At 37.7% G+C, this 13,686-nt stretch overlaps 1 protein-coding gene across 7 annotated transcripts in view; it reads right to left on the minus strand.

Annotated features, from left to right (window-relative positions):
• Positions 1-13,686, minus strand: part of trpm6 (transient receptor potential cation channel, subfamily M, member 6) — a 36,569-nt gene that overhangs the window by 12,699 nt on the left and 10,184 nt on the right. For 5 of the 7 annotated variants that reach the window (XR_009649258.1, XR_009649257.1, XR_009649259.1 and 2 more), the window contains exons 2-20: positions 13,417-13,496; positions 13,287-13,325; positions 12,881-13,055; positions 12,584-12,797; positions 12,361-12,485; positions 11,784-11,955; positions 11,142-11,316; positions 10,128-10,251; positions 8,536-8,608; positions 8,327-8,418; positions 8,105-8,239; positions 7,063-7,119; positions 6,817-6,957; positions 5,183-5,287; positions 3,204-3,469; positions 2,832-3,060; positions 2,355-2,501; positions 863-994; positions 531-659 (exon numbers count right to left, since the gene is read on the minus strand). Coding sequence is in view for 4 of the 7 variants with exons in the window: in XM_060882897.1 (XP_060738880.1) it covers positions 531-659; positions 863-994; positions 2,355-2,501; positions 2,832-3,060; positions 3,204-3,469; positions 5,183-5,287; positions 6,817-6,957; positions 7,063-7,119; positions 8,105-8,239; positions 8,327-8,418; positions 8,536-8,608; positions 10,128-10,251; positions 11,142-11,316; positions 11,784-11,955; positions 12,361-12,485; positions 12,584-12,797; positions 12,881-13,055; positions 13,287-13,325; positions 13,417-13,496 (2,610 nt within the window). In the remaining 3 variants the exon portion in view is untranslated. Of the gene's footprint in view, positions 1-530; positions 660-862; positions 995-2,354; positions 2,502-2,831; positions 3,061-3,203; positions 3,470-5,182; positions 5,288-6,816; positions 6,958-7,062; positions 7,120-8,104; positions 8,240-8,326; positions 8,419-8,535; positions 8,609-10,127; positions 10,252-11,141; positions 11,317-11,783; positions 11,956-12,360; positions 12,486-12,583; positions 12,798-12,880; positions 13,056-13,286; positions 13,326-13,416; positions 13,497-13,686 lie in introns of those variants that run through there. The other 2 variants (XM_060882898.1, XM_060882900.1) reach the window with 2 other exon arrangements.

A 13,686-nucleotide genomic window follows, 5' to 3' on the forward strand; every position in this document is an offset into this window, starting at 1 on the left:
TTAACAGCTTAGGACACTGAAGGAAGGTCGATAGTAAAATACATTTAATTCTTACTTGGCCCTCGAAGACAGAATACTTCAAGTCAGAATTTGTAATAATAATTAAAGCGACTTGCATGACAGTGAATATGCCTGAGATTTTTCACACAATTACGTAAGAAAATATATATATATAAAAAATAGAAAGTTCAAACATTGTACTTGCCCTGACTTTTTGAAGATTTAAATGTCAATTAATAGTCAGATTGTCAGATGAGTCATCTTATAATTTCTTATATAATTTACTTCCTTACATTCCAGAACTAGTAAAGTTTTTCCACATGTGTAATGAGTTGCATGCTGTTTGCTATTCCAAGACCCAGTGATGTTGAATGATGGACATTTACCAAAGAAATTTTAAGCCTAATTGTATCACACATGAGTTGTGGATGAACTATAGAAAGAAGGCATAATATCACCAGCAAGTACATTGTGCATTAAAGCAATGAGACAGCAATAATCCCAGGTAAATTCTGAGCATTCAGATTCACCTCCCTGATCTTGTCTACAGCTGTGGATGAGATGTAGGCAAAAACCAGCCATTCGGGGACGCTGGGTCTCGGCTCCATCCGCACCAATACCGTGTAGGAGAAAAGTGCAAGGAACATCAGGTAGGACATCTACAAACACACAGAATATACTGCATGTCAGAGTTATAGATAGAGAAGTTAGAGAGAGATATAGACAGAGAAAGAGCAAAAAGGTAAGATTAAAGACTTAGATACACAAGTTAATAGTGTGGGTCAGAAAAAGAACAAAAAGGAAGAAGAAATAAGATGGACATAGAGTAGATGACTGGGAGCTCAGGAGGCAGGAGACTTACTGTGTGGACCCAGAATTTGACCACTGGTGCATTGTAGAAGTCATAGACCTTCCTGGACCATGGTAACCACCATGCATTGAGATTTGGCCTGTGGTTTACATGGCTCCTCCCTCTCTCAGCATCACTCTCATTCTTCAGAGAAGATCAAACACAATTGAAGAACATATTTACAATCACTAAACACTTTAATAAGAACACACGTATACATGCACAATCATGCAGTTGTCGGGATTCAGCCCAGGCTTTTGGCCACGTGCTTTTGTTTATTTTCTGTGTCGTGTCTGCCCCGCCCTTGTTTACTCCTTCCCGTCTCTGCACACCTGTTCCCTATGTGTTGATTGTTAATAGTATTTAACCATGCCTCTGGCTGCGCAGAATCCTCAACAGTGTTTCCTCATCCTTTGTCCTGTCTAGTTTGTCTGTGTTCCTGTTCTGTGTATATTATTTTTTAAAACCCCGTTTATTTGAACTATCCTGAATCTGGGTCTGTCATCCTCCTCCCGATGTGACAGAAGGATTCTGCCTATACTCAGACCCAGCAGGATAGCTTCCAGCTTGGACCGGCTTGTTGTGGGAGCACATCCAGTAGATCCTCCTTAAACAATTGTTTTTTTTCTCGCTCTTTTTCCTGTGACATCAGTAAAAAGTGACATCAGCTCCGCATTTTTTCCGGTGAGGGACGTTGCTCCACTTCTGGTATCCTGTGGAGGATGTCGCCTCACTTCTGCTCCTCAGAGGACGTCACTAGACCGGTTTTGTCTTTTTTTTCTTGGTGTCCTGCAGCACCAGTTATTGGTTTGAGTATTTCAGAAACCTGATCTCCTAGACACTCATTAAAACTGGACATTTAAAGACTGAAAAAGTCTGGGTTATTTGGTGTAAGCCTGTGCCCATGATACCCTCAGATTCTTGTTCTTGGTGAAAAGAACTGGAACCCCTATACGGTCTTCTACTGTTGTAGTTTACCCACCGCAAGGTTCGATGTATGTTAATGCTGAGATGTTTTTCTGTTCACCATGGTTAAGAGTTACTGTATCCTGCTTGGAAGCAATTTTCCTCTGATCTCTCTTATCAACAATGCATTTTCACCCACAGTACTGTCGCTGACTTAAAGCTTTTTTCTTTTCTGCACTATTCTGTGTGAACTATAAAGAGTTGTGTGAATATCACAAGTGGTCAGTAGTAAATACTCAATACGCACCGACAGCCATACCACAATCAAAGTTTCAGATATCAGACTTTTTCCCTATTATGATGTCTGATGTAAACATTAACTGAAAGCCTTGACCTGCATCTGCATGCTGCAACATGATCAGCCATTCAATTTTACCTGAATATACTGTAATCTCTATGTGATTTTGTGGTATATTGTACAGCCAATTATCAGCCTGTCTTTACAAACTAAATTAGCTGAATGAAACAGAGGTATCATTCAGTATTCAAAGCAGTACTGAGAAATTGATGAACAACAATGATGAGATGTTTGCCTCACTGCTTGCATTACATCTTCTCCTCCTGGATCTCCAGTGTCCCTCCCAAACTGAAGAGCTTCTTGACTCTGAGGCACATGGGACATCTCGGCCTCGCTCTTAAACTCTAGCAGGTGGATGCCCACAGGAATCAGTATACTCACAATGATCTGTGTTATAGTAGCAGAATAATGGTGATTAGTTATTGGTGCAAACAATATATTTGACACTGAAAAGTACAGGACATTCAAATTCGTTCATAAGAGAAGAGCACTAAAATAAATTTATCCTGACAGTGTATTGCATTGATATTTGGGATTTGTTTTTAGATAAACACAATCATTTGTTGGTGGCCTTGATATGCTTCATTAGCAGTAAAAACATTACTAAACTGTACCTTTCTTAACATCTTTTGTATCTTTACTGTGCATCTTTTACTTAGTGTACCTTTAAAACATTACTTTTAAAGCCAATTAAAAGTACAACACAACAGTCAACACCTTTAACCAGGAGTTCTTCCTCATGTTCAAGCGACCCATCCACAGGTCTGTGAGAAGCATCTGGGTGCATGAGTGGGTCACAAAGGGAATGTGGCCAGAGGCCACAGCCATTTGCAGACAAGTGAAGTTACTCCAATCTGTCATCTCCCAGGTCAGCAGCTTCATGGCCATACGCTCATTCTCCTTGAATGCCTTATCCAGTAGATCCACAGCAAGCTGGCCAAACTCTCTTGAAAAAAAAAAACACATGCAGACATAACACTATGAAAAATCTTCAGAGTTTAGCCTTGTTTCATTTATCAATCTCAAAAAACTATAATATTTATTTATTATATATTCTGTATACAGTCTAAAAAACAAACAAAGACTAACAGAGAATATTTCCTGAGCTCGTCAGTAATGCTGTCATCCATGTTGCTTTCCTTGGCTTCACTAGCCATGGCCTGGTACAGCCTACATGCCACCACAGCTCTGGCCATGGCCTGCACGCCATGCTGCCAGAGGAAGAGTGCCAATTGCTGCCGCCGCTTTAGCACTGCCCACACAAACAGGTCATTGAAACTGTAGACAAACAGGGACGAGCCGCCGAGCTCTGCCTCTACTGCCTCCACTGTACTAGGCACTGATTCTGATTTCATCTAGAGCATAAAATAAAAAATATGTACATATGAAATTTTATTCATGCAGCACTTCTGCCTGCATTGACCTCTGAGTTCCCTACTACACTGATGACTTCTGATTACTAACTCATTTACCCCTTTTCCACCAAGGCAGTTTGAGTGCTGGTTCATTAAAATCAGTTATTATTTTAATAATTAGTTTTTAAAATCAGTAATTTAAAATCAGTTCTTTCTTTTTCGACACCGCACCGGCTCTGAACCAGGAAAAGTGTTTGTTAAGTAGCACCAAAACATTGCTGGTCTAGCCTTAAGAACCACTTGTGCCAGGGGCTGGGAGCAGGGTTACTGTGACCAACAAGACAAAAGAGAACTTCCTTAGTGCCATTTTTAATCATTTTAAATCAGGATTTGCCGCGTTTGGATGTCAATGTAGGTTAGCAAAGCCATGAGCATGAACAGTAAAGCAACATCTGCCATTGATGTTGTGTTTTTTGTTTGCCGCTGCTGCGCTAATGTTACTGTATAACGTTGTATACAGCGACGTAAGACTTGGATTTGTGATGGCTCTGTAGCCCATGGAAAGGCAAACCGGTGCTTTGAAGGCTCGCCATTGGAACCAACTTTGAACCAGCACCAGCACTAGCTCTGAACCAGCACCCGGTTCTGGTGGAAAGGGGCAATTGATGTTTAAGCACCTACCATCTCCAGCACACTCAACCTGACATTGTACTTACTGTAGCTACCTAATCTGGAGCTTCAGAACCTTGAAGCCAGATCCTATATTCATGCAATTGGCCATATAGAATAATATGTAGGTGGACACCTGACCTTTCCAGCCATATTTAGGCTTTCTCCAAGCTTTTTTCTCTGTGCACAATGCAGGCTCCTTAAAGACCTTTTTGGAAGATCTCAAGTGGCTTCATAGCCCTGCCCTTATTCCAATTGATCATTTATGAGATGCACGATATGCTGAATGCACCTCAGAACTCCATGCTGTCATCAGTTACTGACCACACTAATGCTCTTGTGTTTTGAAATGAGCAAAAAAAATGTTTGGAATGAGCAAAAAAAAAGAGTAAAGGGGGAGTAAATCTGGAATAGGATGTTCAACAACAATTGTGATGGTCAGGTGTCCACTAAATTTAAGTCACATAGTATATGTGGATACCCACAAATGATCTGTCACTTGAAAGTTTTTATTATGCTGCCTCTGTAGTTGAAGCCTAACCTCAAAACCTTCAGACCTCCAGAATGGTGACATAAACCAGTCTGTTTGGACCACAGTCTCAATAGACAAGATGGTTCAAGCACCTGTCTGGTGTCTCTTTTATCCTCTTCTCAAGTCTCTGCTTTTTGCCCATTTTCCATTATGTGACCATTGGGTCAATCTTTCCTGTGATCATATTAGTCTTTGCTTCTCAACCTGGCTAGGTGTTTTTTCCCAGTTACTAATTCCCATGCAGGTATTAGGCCCTGTTCCTGATGGACTCTAAATCCATCTGTTTGTGTTCACAACCCTGTCTTTTTGTCGGTTATGACATCAGGTAGTTATTCTAGTACTAGTTCTCTTGGTCCTCATTAAGTTAGAAGCATTTTATATTTTATCAGACTGACACCCTGTTATGTGTTATAATAAATAAATAAAAAGATCTTTTGATAATAATACATATTTCATTTGATTAATATTGCTGTGATTTACAGTAAGGATGTTTTTCTTTGTATTTGACTAACCTGGCGTCTGTAAGGATTTGCAGTTCTGTAGAATTGAGGCTGTTTATTTGTCTCAGATGTCTCTGTGCCAGTTCTTCTGGATACTGAATGGTCCTCACTGCCTTCCTAGCATAGCAACAGCTCAATAAAACAGTTCTATTAAATCTGTCATATTATAAATTTTAAAATCTACTTACGTCATATAAAAAAAAAACGTAATGTTTATAATTAATTAAAGTGCAGCAAAAAATAAATCGGTAACAATCAAGGACATCAAACTTCTCGGGGGTCAAGGCTCTGTAGTGATTAGTGTATAACTCATGCATAACTCTTGCCTAAATCCTAAATAATGCTTAAGCTTAAGCCAGAAGTGATGTTTTAACACCTGGATACCTTCTTATATGCATGCACACACACGGCAAGACCTTTGGACCCTAAGTCACATGGTGATCATACTATAAAACGCAAGAAATAGGAGACCGTGTTCTGTGTTTCTATTCTGGCCTTATTTACACGTTTGAAACTATATGTGAAACAACTTGCGACTGTGGTTGTTCAGCAGAAAAACTTCACATTAATTTCATGTTATCATTTTACATCAATTTTGTTTCTGTTTCTCTCTATAACTTAGTCTTATCCAATTTCCCACACTAGCTAACTCTCACCTATTATAATATATATTATCATGCTTCTTCTGGGACACATGAAGCCAGCCTCATCTGTTTGAACTGCTTCTCATGCTGCATCATTGGCTGGTGTAAAACACTTGGAGTACACCAACGGTGTCCAATCTTAATCGGAAAGGGCTGGTGTGGGTGCAGGTTTTTTATTCCAACTAAACAGAAGCCACAACAGAGTCTACTAAAAGCCAAGAACAACTGATTAAACAGGTGGAATCAGGTGTGGCTTCTGCTTGGTTGGAATTAAAACCTGCACCCACACCGGCCCTTTGTGGATAAGATTGGACACCGATGAAGTACACTATCTGCCCACTTCTGCATGCACTCAGCTCAGAGATGCCTATGATTTATAGTGTAGCTGTGACTGATGAGGACAGAGTATGCAACCCCTCACACCCCGACAGCATGACCAGTTTTGCTCTCCATGGCCCCGGATCACTGTGGCATTGTTAGGATTCAAACTTTTCATCTCTGGAAGTTAGGGTGAAAGCTTTTCTGCTGCAACACTCAGAGCCCTAGAAAACTCACCTAGTGAATTTAAATACTTGTCTGGAATCAAAAGTGAGCCATGTGCCACAGCCAAATCGTCCAGGAATAACGGCATACAATACCTAGACCAAACTGCCAAGATGAGAGATGTGTCTTAAAGAGAACAAATAGCCAAACATTAGATGCTGGAATGGAAGCCACACAGAGAGACACATTTGGGGAGTGAATCCCTGGCAAATATGTGTTGTCCAGGTGAAACCCCACCTGCTGACATAGGGCTGAAATAGAATGCAAGGTTACCAATGTAATACTGTTCTTTTCAGATCTCCTGAGAAGTCTGCGAAGGAACTATCTGCCATTACATATGTTTTTTATAGTATGGTCACCAAGCTCTAAATTGTGATGTGTGCAACAGCAGTTTTTACTAAGTTTGATGCCTTTTCTGAATGTTGAGTATGTTGAGTGATGTGATGTTTATGGACAGACCTTCATTTTACTATGAATATTGTTATATACAGCTTTGAAGCTCTTGCTCCTGTATGTGCTCCGATAAGCTCCACCTATCAAATATTCGATCACCATGCCGATATCGATCAAAGAGATCTTATATCTCCTAGGAAGTCGACACTGGAGATGACACAAAAGCAAAAATAACATATAATGTAATCTCTAACACAAACTAAGCAATCTTGTTTGCCTTTTTTAATTGGCTTTTAACCTAGTTCCTCCTACCTGTTTGGCATCCTCAACAATATGGCGTAAAAAGTGATCTATGGAACCTTGATGCCGCTGTGAAGGGAAGAAACAAATTTTTCTAAATTTCATGGTGAACAAAAATGTGTAGGTTCTGTGTCTATATAACATTAAGTAATTAAAAAAATATTATACATTATTGATCAAAAAAGATCAGTATTTTCCATACAAAAATAATCAAATCAATTATTCCTTCAGATGTATACAGATGAGTGAAACAAAATTTCATCAAATAAATGTCATTACAGCTAAAAACATTAAAAACAGCCCTTAACAGGGAAACTGGGGGAATATTAGAACAGCAAAACATGCAAGACAACTCAAGTTTATGTACTGCAATATTTCAAGGAGTATAAAGAGGAATTAAAAATAATAATAATAAAATTAAATCGTCTTCTATTCCATTATTAAAGCAAAACCTGGTATTTTATTAGTGCATGTAAATTTTGATAAACAACAGTAAACATGTTAAACCTCATTTTGTACTTCAGCTTTATTGATTAAGGCACATAAATCATAGCAATATGCCAAAAAAATCAATCAGTGTATGATTTAAAACTATTGAAGGAAAAAAAAATGTATTTGTTCATTATAAAACTTAGTGTTCACAGCATGGTAGCTCATGTCAAAACCCTGCTATTATAGTTTAATAAGCAGCCTTTCTTGGATAGATGTGCTAATACAAGTAGCTACAGCAGCATCTGTGTTTTGTTTTTTTAAGGCAGATAAAGACTCATTATGAGATTTGTAACACTATGCTCAAGTCTGGAATCTGTAGCATCCTAAAATGAGTCTAGCTGTAAATGAAAACCAAAACAATCTAAAAACAGAAGACAGACAGTCTGAAGACATATAACAGAAGACTGACAAGAAGACTAACAAACATAGAGACTTAGAAGACTAACAAACATTTAGCTGCTTCCTTGAACTGTATCTCCTCATACTGAATGTATTCAGCTAGTCGAAAGAACCCCTATGTAATAGTTGCAATAAGGTAACTGAAATGTTTCGGACGTATTACCATGTTATAGAGCTCTTCCAGGCGAGACACTGTCAGGAAGTGCTTCATGGTCACTCCGTTCTCAATAAGCAGCTTCACAAAACTGACACAGTCCATCAGCAAAGCGTTCAGCATGGTGTGCTCCAGATCCCCCACCTTAAACACACCGCCACGGCACTGCATTAGAACAACCCTGAGCATATCATGTTATTATTACGTTTGATCCTGTATATCATACTGCACCTTCCAGTGATGTCCATACACCAATACATGTTGCTGAGCAATGTCAGCTCTGTCCCAGGCCAGTGTCATGCTCAGTTTCTCTGCTGGTGTGCCTGATGGACAGAATACACCATGAATAATAAAAACAAATGAACAGTTCAATCAAACACATTTATGCAAAAGTATTTTACTTTTGAACAGGTACTTCCTGTTCCTGTTGGTTCCTGTACCTCTTAGTGAAGCTGTCAAAATAGCCACATCTGCTTCCAAATGGTCCTCTGAATCAGAGTCAAAAATCGTGATCTAAAAAAAAAGACCAGACCTTTTATAAATAAATAGATTTGGGTTTTGAGAGGTTTTGAACAATTAATGGTTCTAGCCTAGAGATAATCCTCCAGATTATCTATAGTCAATCTATAATCTATAATCTGTAGACCAAAAGAATACTGTATGGTAAATTAAACACGAGCAAAATGTTTTTCATCATCTTGTTTCTTTTTCTTAAAATAAAAAAATGTGTGACTCAATGCATATAGGTCTGAATTTTTTGCTTACAAATCACACACACACACACACACACACAGATACTGCATATAAAGTGTTTTCTGTTCAGTTTGTAAGTCAGCAAATTTCAAGTCTCTGGGTGTTTTGCTCTGAGACTGATGTATATGAGCCACAGCACAGACACCAGAGAACTATGTTTAAAGCTGACACAGATAGATCAGCCATCCCAACATCAGTTACTATTTACCAACACACACAGAGTGACGGGAAGAAAAGGCAAAACCACTGATAAAGCAAGTGAAACAACGAAACTGCAAGGTGTTTGAGAAGTTTATAAAACATGAGAGAGATGTGATTGAATTACAACCAGCGATTTTTTGTGTCTGAAGAGCCACAAAACTCAAAAGAAGCTTCGTAACATCTGGAGTCCTTTGTGATTTATAAAAAATTTTTTAAACAAAAATCTAATTTATCCAACCTACATTAACATAACTGTCACATTAGAGTTTGAGATTTTGTAGAGTCGTCTTTACAAGTGTCTATGCAATCGACAGGGTAATATTTACACTGACACTGAGGGGGAAAAAGACAGGTGCTGTGCAGGTGCACCTGGTGACATGAAGACACAACTGCTGTTTATTATTAAATAAACAACAACAACAAAACACAGACAGACAAAAGAAAATAGTGAAACAAAAAACAGTCAGACGGATATAATAAGAAATCACTGAATTTAATGACTTTAATAATAATAATCAGAGAAAATAATATATGCTGAGATCATTTATACAGATTAAGAGAAATGATTCAGAGCAGCTGAAATAAAGGTTGAAAAAATCATTTTCAGTTGTTAACAATAACAGCACTTAAAATCAATCAATCAATCAATCAATCAATAAATAAATAAATAAATAAATAAATAAATAAATAAATAAAATTAAAACATTTTAAAAAATAAAATTATTCCCTCGATGGAGTGAAACTAAAAAGTCACTTTGTAAGTAATTTCTAGTATCTATATGACTGTATGTCTACCCTAATATACAAGATTTAAAGATAAGTAAAATTTGAAATTTCACACAAACCTATATCATAGAAAATTTCCAAATTATTATTTTCTATTATAATTTAATAGTGCATTAGTCAATTTTTATTATTTCTAGTTAGCATGCTTGAACCAGATTCTAAGTGCGGAGATTTGTATCCTTATGTGGGAAAGGGGTGAGCTCAAAAAGGAAAAATAGATAAAATCTTGCAAAATGTGTGTATAAACTGTGTGTATAAATGAATAGTGGGATGAATTTTTCTAGATACTTACCAGATCTCTGTGCTCCATGCAATGTTTAAGCAGAGTGAAAAGCTGATATGCCTTCATTTTTGCAACACCAAATACATTCTCAATGCGCTTCAGGAAATCCTCCTTCATATTTACATCCAGCTCCCTACAGGACATAAACAAACATTAGAGAATGTTTTAGAGACACTATGTAGGTAGATGCATACAAAAAACATTTACTTTTTTTAGGTAAGGTTGAAATAATTGGGTATTGCTCATACATTAAAGAATTTGAAACATACAGTGGTGAAGTAATGGAGATGGCAAATGTTAGACTTGAAGACCTCTGAATACAATGCTGTTATTTGTTGCATGGCAGAGACTCCGTTTTGCTAGCTAGTGTATATAGAATGTTGATATTAGCATGAAAATGAAAGTTTTAGAAGCTGACCTCTTAGAGCAGAGTACACTGATGGACAGATTAAAACCCTGCTGCATTGCTATTACAATTGAGTAATAAATAATTTTAATCAAAATACAAACAATAAAATTGTCTCCAAAAACTATTTGTTTTTGGAGATGTTTTCAGCATGCATTCGCATAAATTTCTGTCTATTCTACGTTTACAAAACCAATCAGACCGGCTATTCTTCCAGCAGGATTGCAGAACATGAAGAAATTAGAGCATTATCCCTCAGGGAGAGGATACACACTCCCCAGAGACAGGTGTAATTCAAAACACACATACTGGTATGTAAGGTGAATTAAATACAGGTATAAACATCAATTTTGTTCGACTGGATTTTTTTTGTTGTTGTTGTTTTTAATTTCATTTACAGAGCAAAACTCAAATATCTTAAATGATTCAGTGCATTATCTGAAACAGTATATATACTGTACAGTATATTATATTGGTCAATGTAAATGAACAATTGAGATCATTTATCAGACCAACTTGCTAAATTTTTATTTACTTTACCTTTACTAATACAGTTTGTAAACTATTTACTAAATATTTAAGTTATTTTTCAAAGAGCAACATTATTTTAACCCCACCTGTCTGCTGCTGTCTGTTTGTGGATGAGAGACAACAGGTCTGCGGCCCGGCCGGTGCCCTCAAACACAATCACAGGCACAGGAGGAGACCTGCTCACATACTCCAGCACTGTAGAGAGCACAGCGGGACCCCCTTCAACCACCACACACACCAGGGGAACTCTCTGATCCAGTCCTGAAAAAATAAAACAAACATACATGTAAATGCATCAGATCTTCCAAACATTTTACATTGATAATAGATTTAAAGAACAGTATAATCTTGCAATCCTGCTTGAGAATAACCCTCATGTTCCGTCTAGGTAAAAACATGTGGCTCAACCACATGCCCTGTAAACCTTCCAATCCTGCCAAACTTTCTCAAAGAGAAGAAAAACAGAACAGAGCGGGAAAGTGACTCCTCAGTTCAGGACACATTATCTGTTCCTGCTGAAATTATATTCAGGTTTAATCCTTAACATGCACAGATTCACTATTTAGAATTCTTAGTTAATGTATACCTTCATTTTAAGCAATGTATGGATTGTTTTTCTTTTTTTGGAAACTCTTAAAACTTTTCAACTCTTAAGTATTGTACTTGCTGAGCTAATTAATGTTTTTGTATATAATCCTATAGCAGAGTATTTCCCTATTAGAACTCACTGGGGTGGATCCTCTGTCGTTGGATATGCCTTTCCAACTTTCTCCTCAGCTCCTGCTGCCCTCCAGATTTACCCAGAGTTCCATCATCCACTAACAGGAAGTGTGAGTGCAGGCCATTAAGACTAGAGCGCTTACTCAGTGGATTCCCCAAAGTCTGGTAGTGCCTCAGGACCTGGTGTTTCACAGAGGTGTAATAATATACAGAGTGATTCAATTGATCCAGTGCAAATTCAGACATTCAGTCAATGTTATGAAGGTAACCTTTACCGTAGGGTTTGCCAGTTTTTAATTATGTTTAAGGTATACCAAACAGTATTTTGTTGTAACATGCAAAAATTACCAATGATTCTTCAATCATTTTTTAACAAATTAAAAAAAAAAAAGGTTGAAAATTGCTGTAGCACAGGATGAATAAAACATACTGGGACATGCTCTGATAGAAAAATAATCAACTTCAGGGTAGTAACAGTTGTCAGGTAACATTAAACCACATTACACCATCCAATTCAAATTTTGAATTATTATCATCTCCCAGCATTTTTGTCATGAGATGATCATAAGTTTGTAAAAAGCTCACGTCTCGTCCTATGAGGTCAGAATGGTTCTCAATAAGCCCCCACGGTGTGATTCCAATCACAGATCTCTTCCTGCGCTCATGCATACTGTAGAGTTTTACAGCGTCGCCAACATACATTGATACTCCTAAGTAAAGGAAAGAGAAAATGAACCCAGTTACATACACACATAAATGTATTAAGAAGGACAATCACAAACACATACACACACACACACACACAAACCTGTATTGAAGCCATCAGTGAAAATCCAGGCTCCTGCAGTCTCGGCAGCTCTGATGAGGCCCTTGCTGAACACCTGTCCCACTCTTGGAGGTAAGGGAAAGTTGTCTGTTCCTCCATGCACTGATATAAGCAGTTTGGGTTGAGCCATTTTCCACTCTTGCAGCATTAAACAGAGAAGTTCTTCAGGTTTAGCATCGCAAGACAGGCGCAGATACTGAGAGGAAAACAACATCTAGTAAGTCACAAATTATATCACACAAAAAAAATACACACAATTCATTTGTAAGCTTAGAAAACCTTAGCACGGTAGGAACACTTGTTTCTGCCCGGGAAGTCAATGGAGCCGAATGCATCAGTGGGGCTGGTTTTGGTGTGCTGAACAACACACCACACCTCTTCTTCCCCAGATGGAGGAAGCCAAGTACTGAAGTCAAGCTCTGAATGCTCACTGATCAACCTCCCACAGCAGCACCTGAGAGAGTGACAGATGGAAATCTATACATAAACACTTCTGTTTATTCTATGATTTTTTGCATAAAGCTATCATCTACAAATAAATATAAATATTATAACCAACAGAGATTATAAGCAAAACACATGCTTGTAAATAAAATCATGGAAATAAAAAAAAATTGTAATAATGGAAATTCTTTAAAAAAAATAATAATTCCAAGGTATTATTAACCAATAATAAGGTTCATACCTGACTAGGTTTTGGCAAACATGACAAACAGGAAAACACCTGAAAAATACAGGAAAGCCTTTAATTAAAATGAAAGACAATTTCAACCCCAGAGGAACTGTCAAACAAAGAAGCAAAACATGAAATGTACCTGTGGTGGTCCCTGGATGCTGGTAAAAACCTCACACACTCCCTCTTACAAAAGGTCATCTGGATCCATGACTTTCCAGACTGGAATAAGGAAACACAGATGATCTAAATGGCAGTGCTTTATATACTATATGGGCAAAAATATGTGGACACCTGACCAGTCAGTCTTATACACACACTTGATAAATCATGTCTTCATAGAGCTTACATTGTGCACAGTGGCTCTGTCATGCTAGAACAGGTTTGGAATCGTTTTCTTACCACTTTCAGA

The sequence above is a fragment of the Tachysurus vachellii genome, chromosome 12 (genome assembly GCF_030014155.1).
Source record: "Tachysurus vachellii isolate PV-2020 chromosome 12, HZAU_Pvac_v1, whole genome shotgun sequence".
Taxonomy (NCBI): Eukaryota; Metazoa; Chordata; class Actinopteri; order Siluriformes; family Bagridae; genus Tachysurus; species Tachysurus vachellii.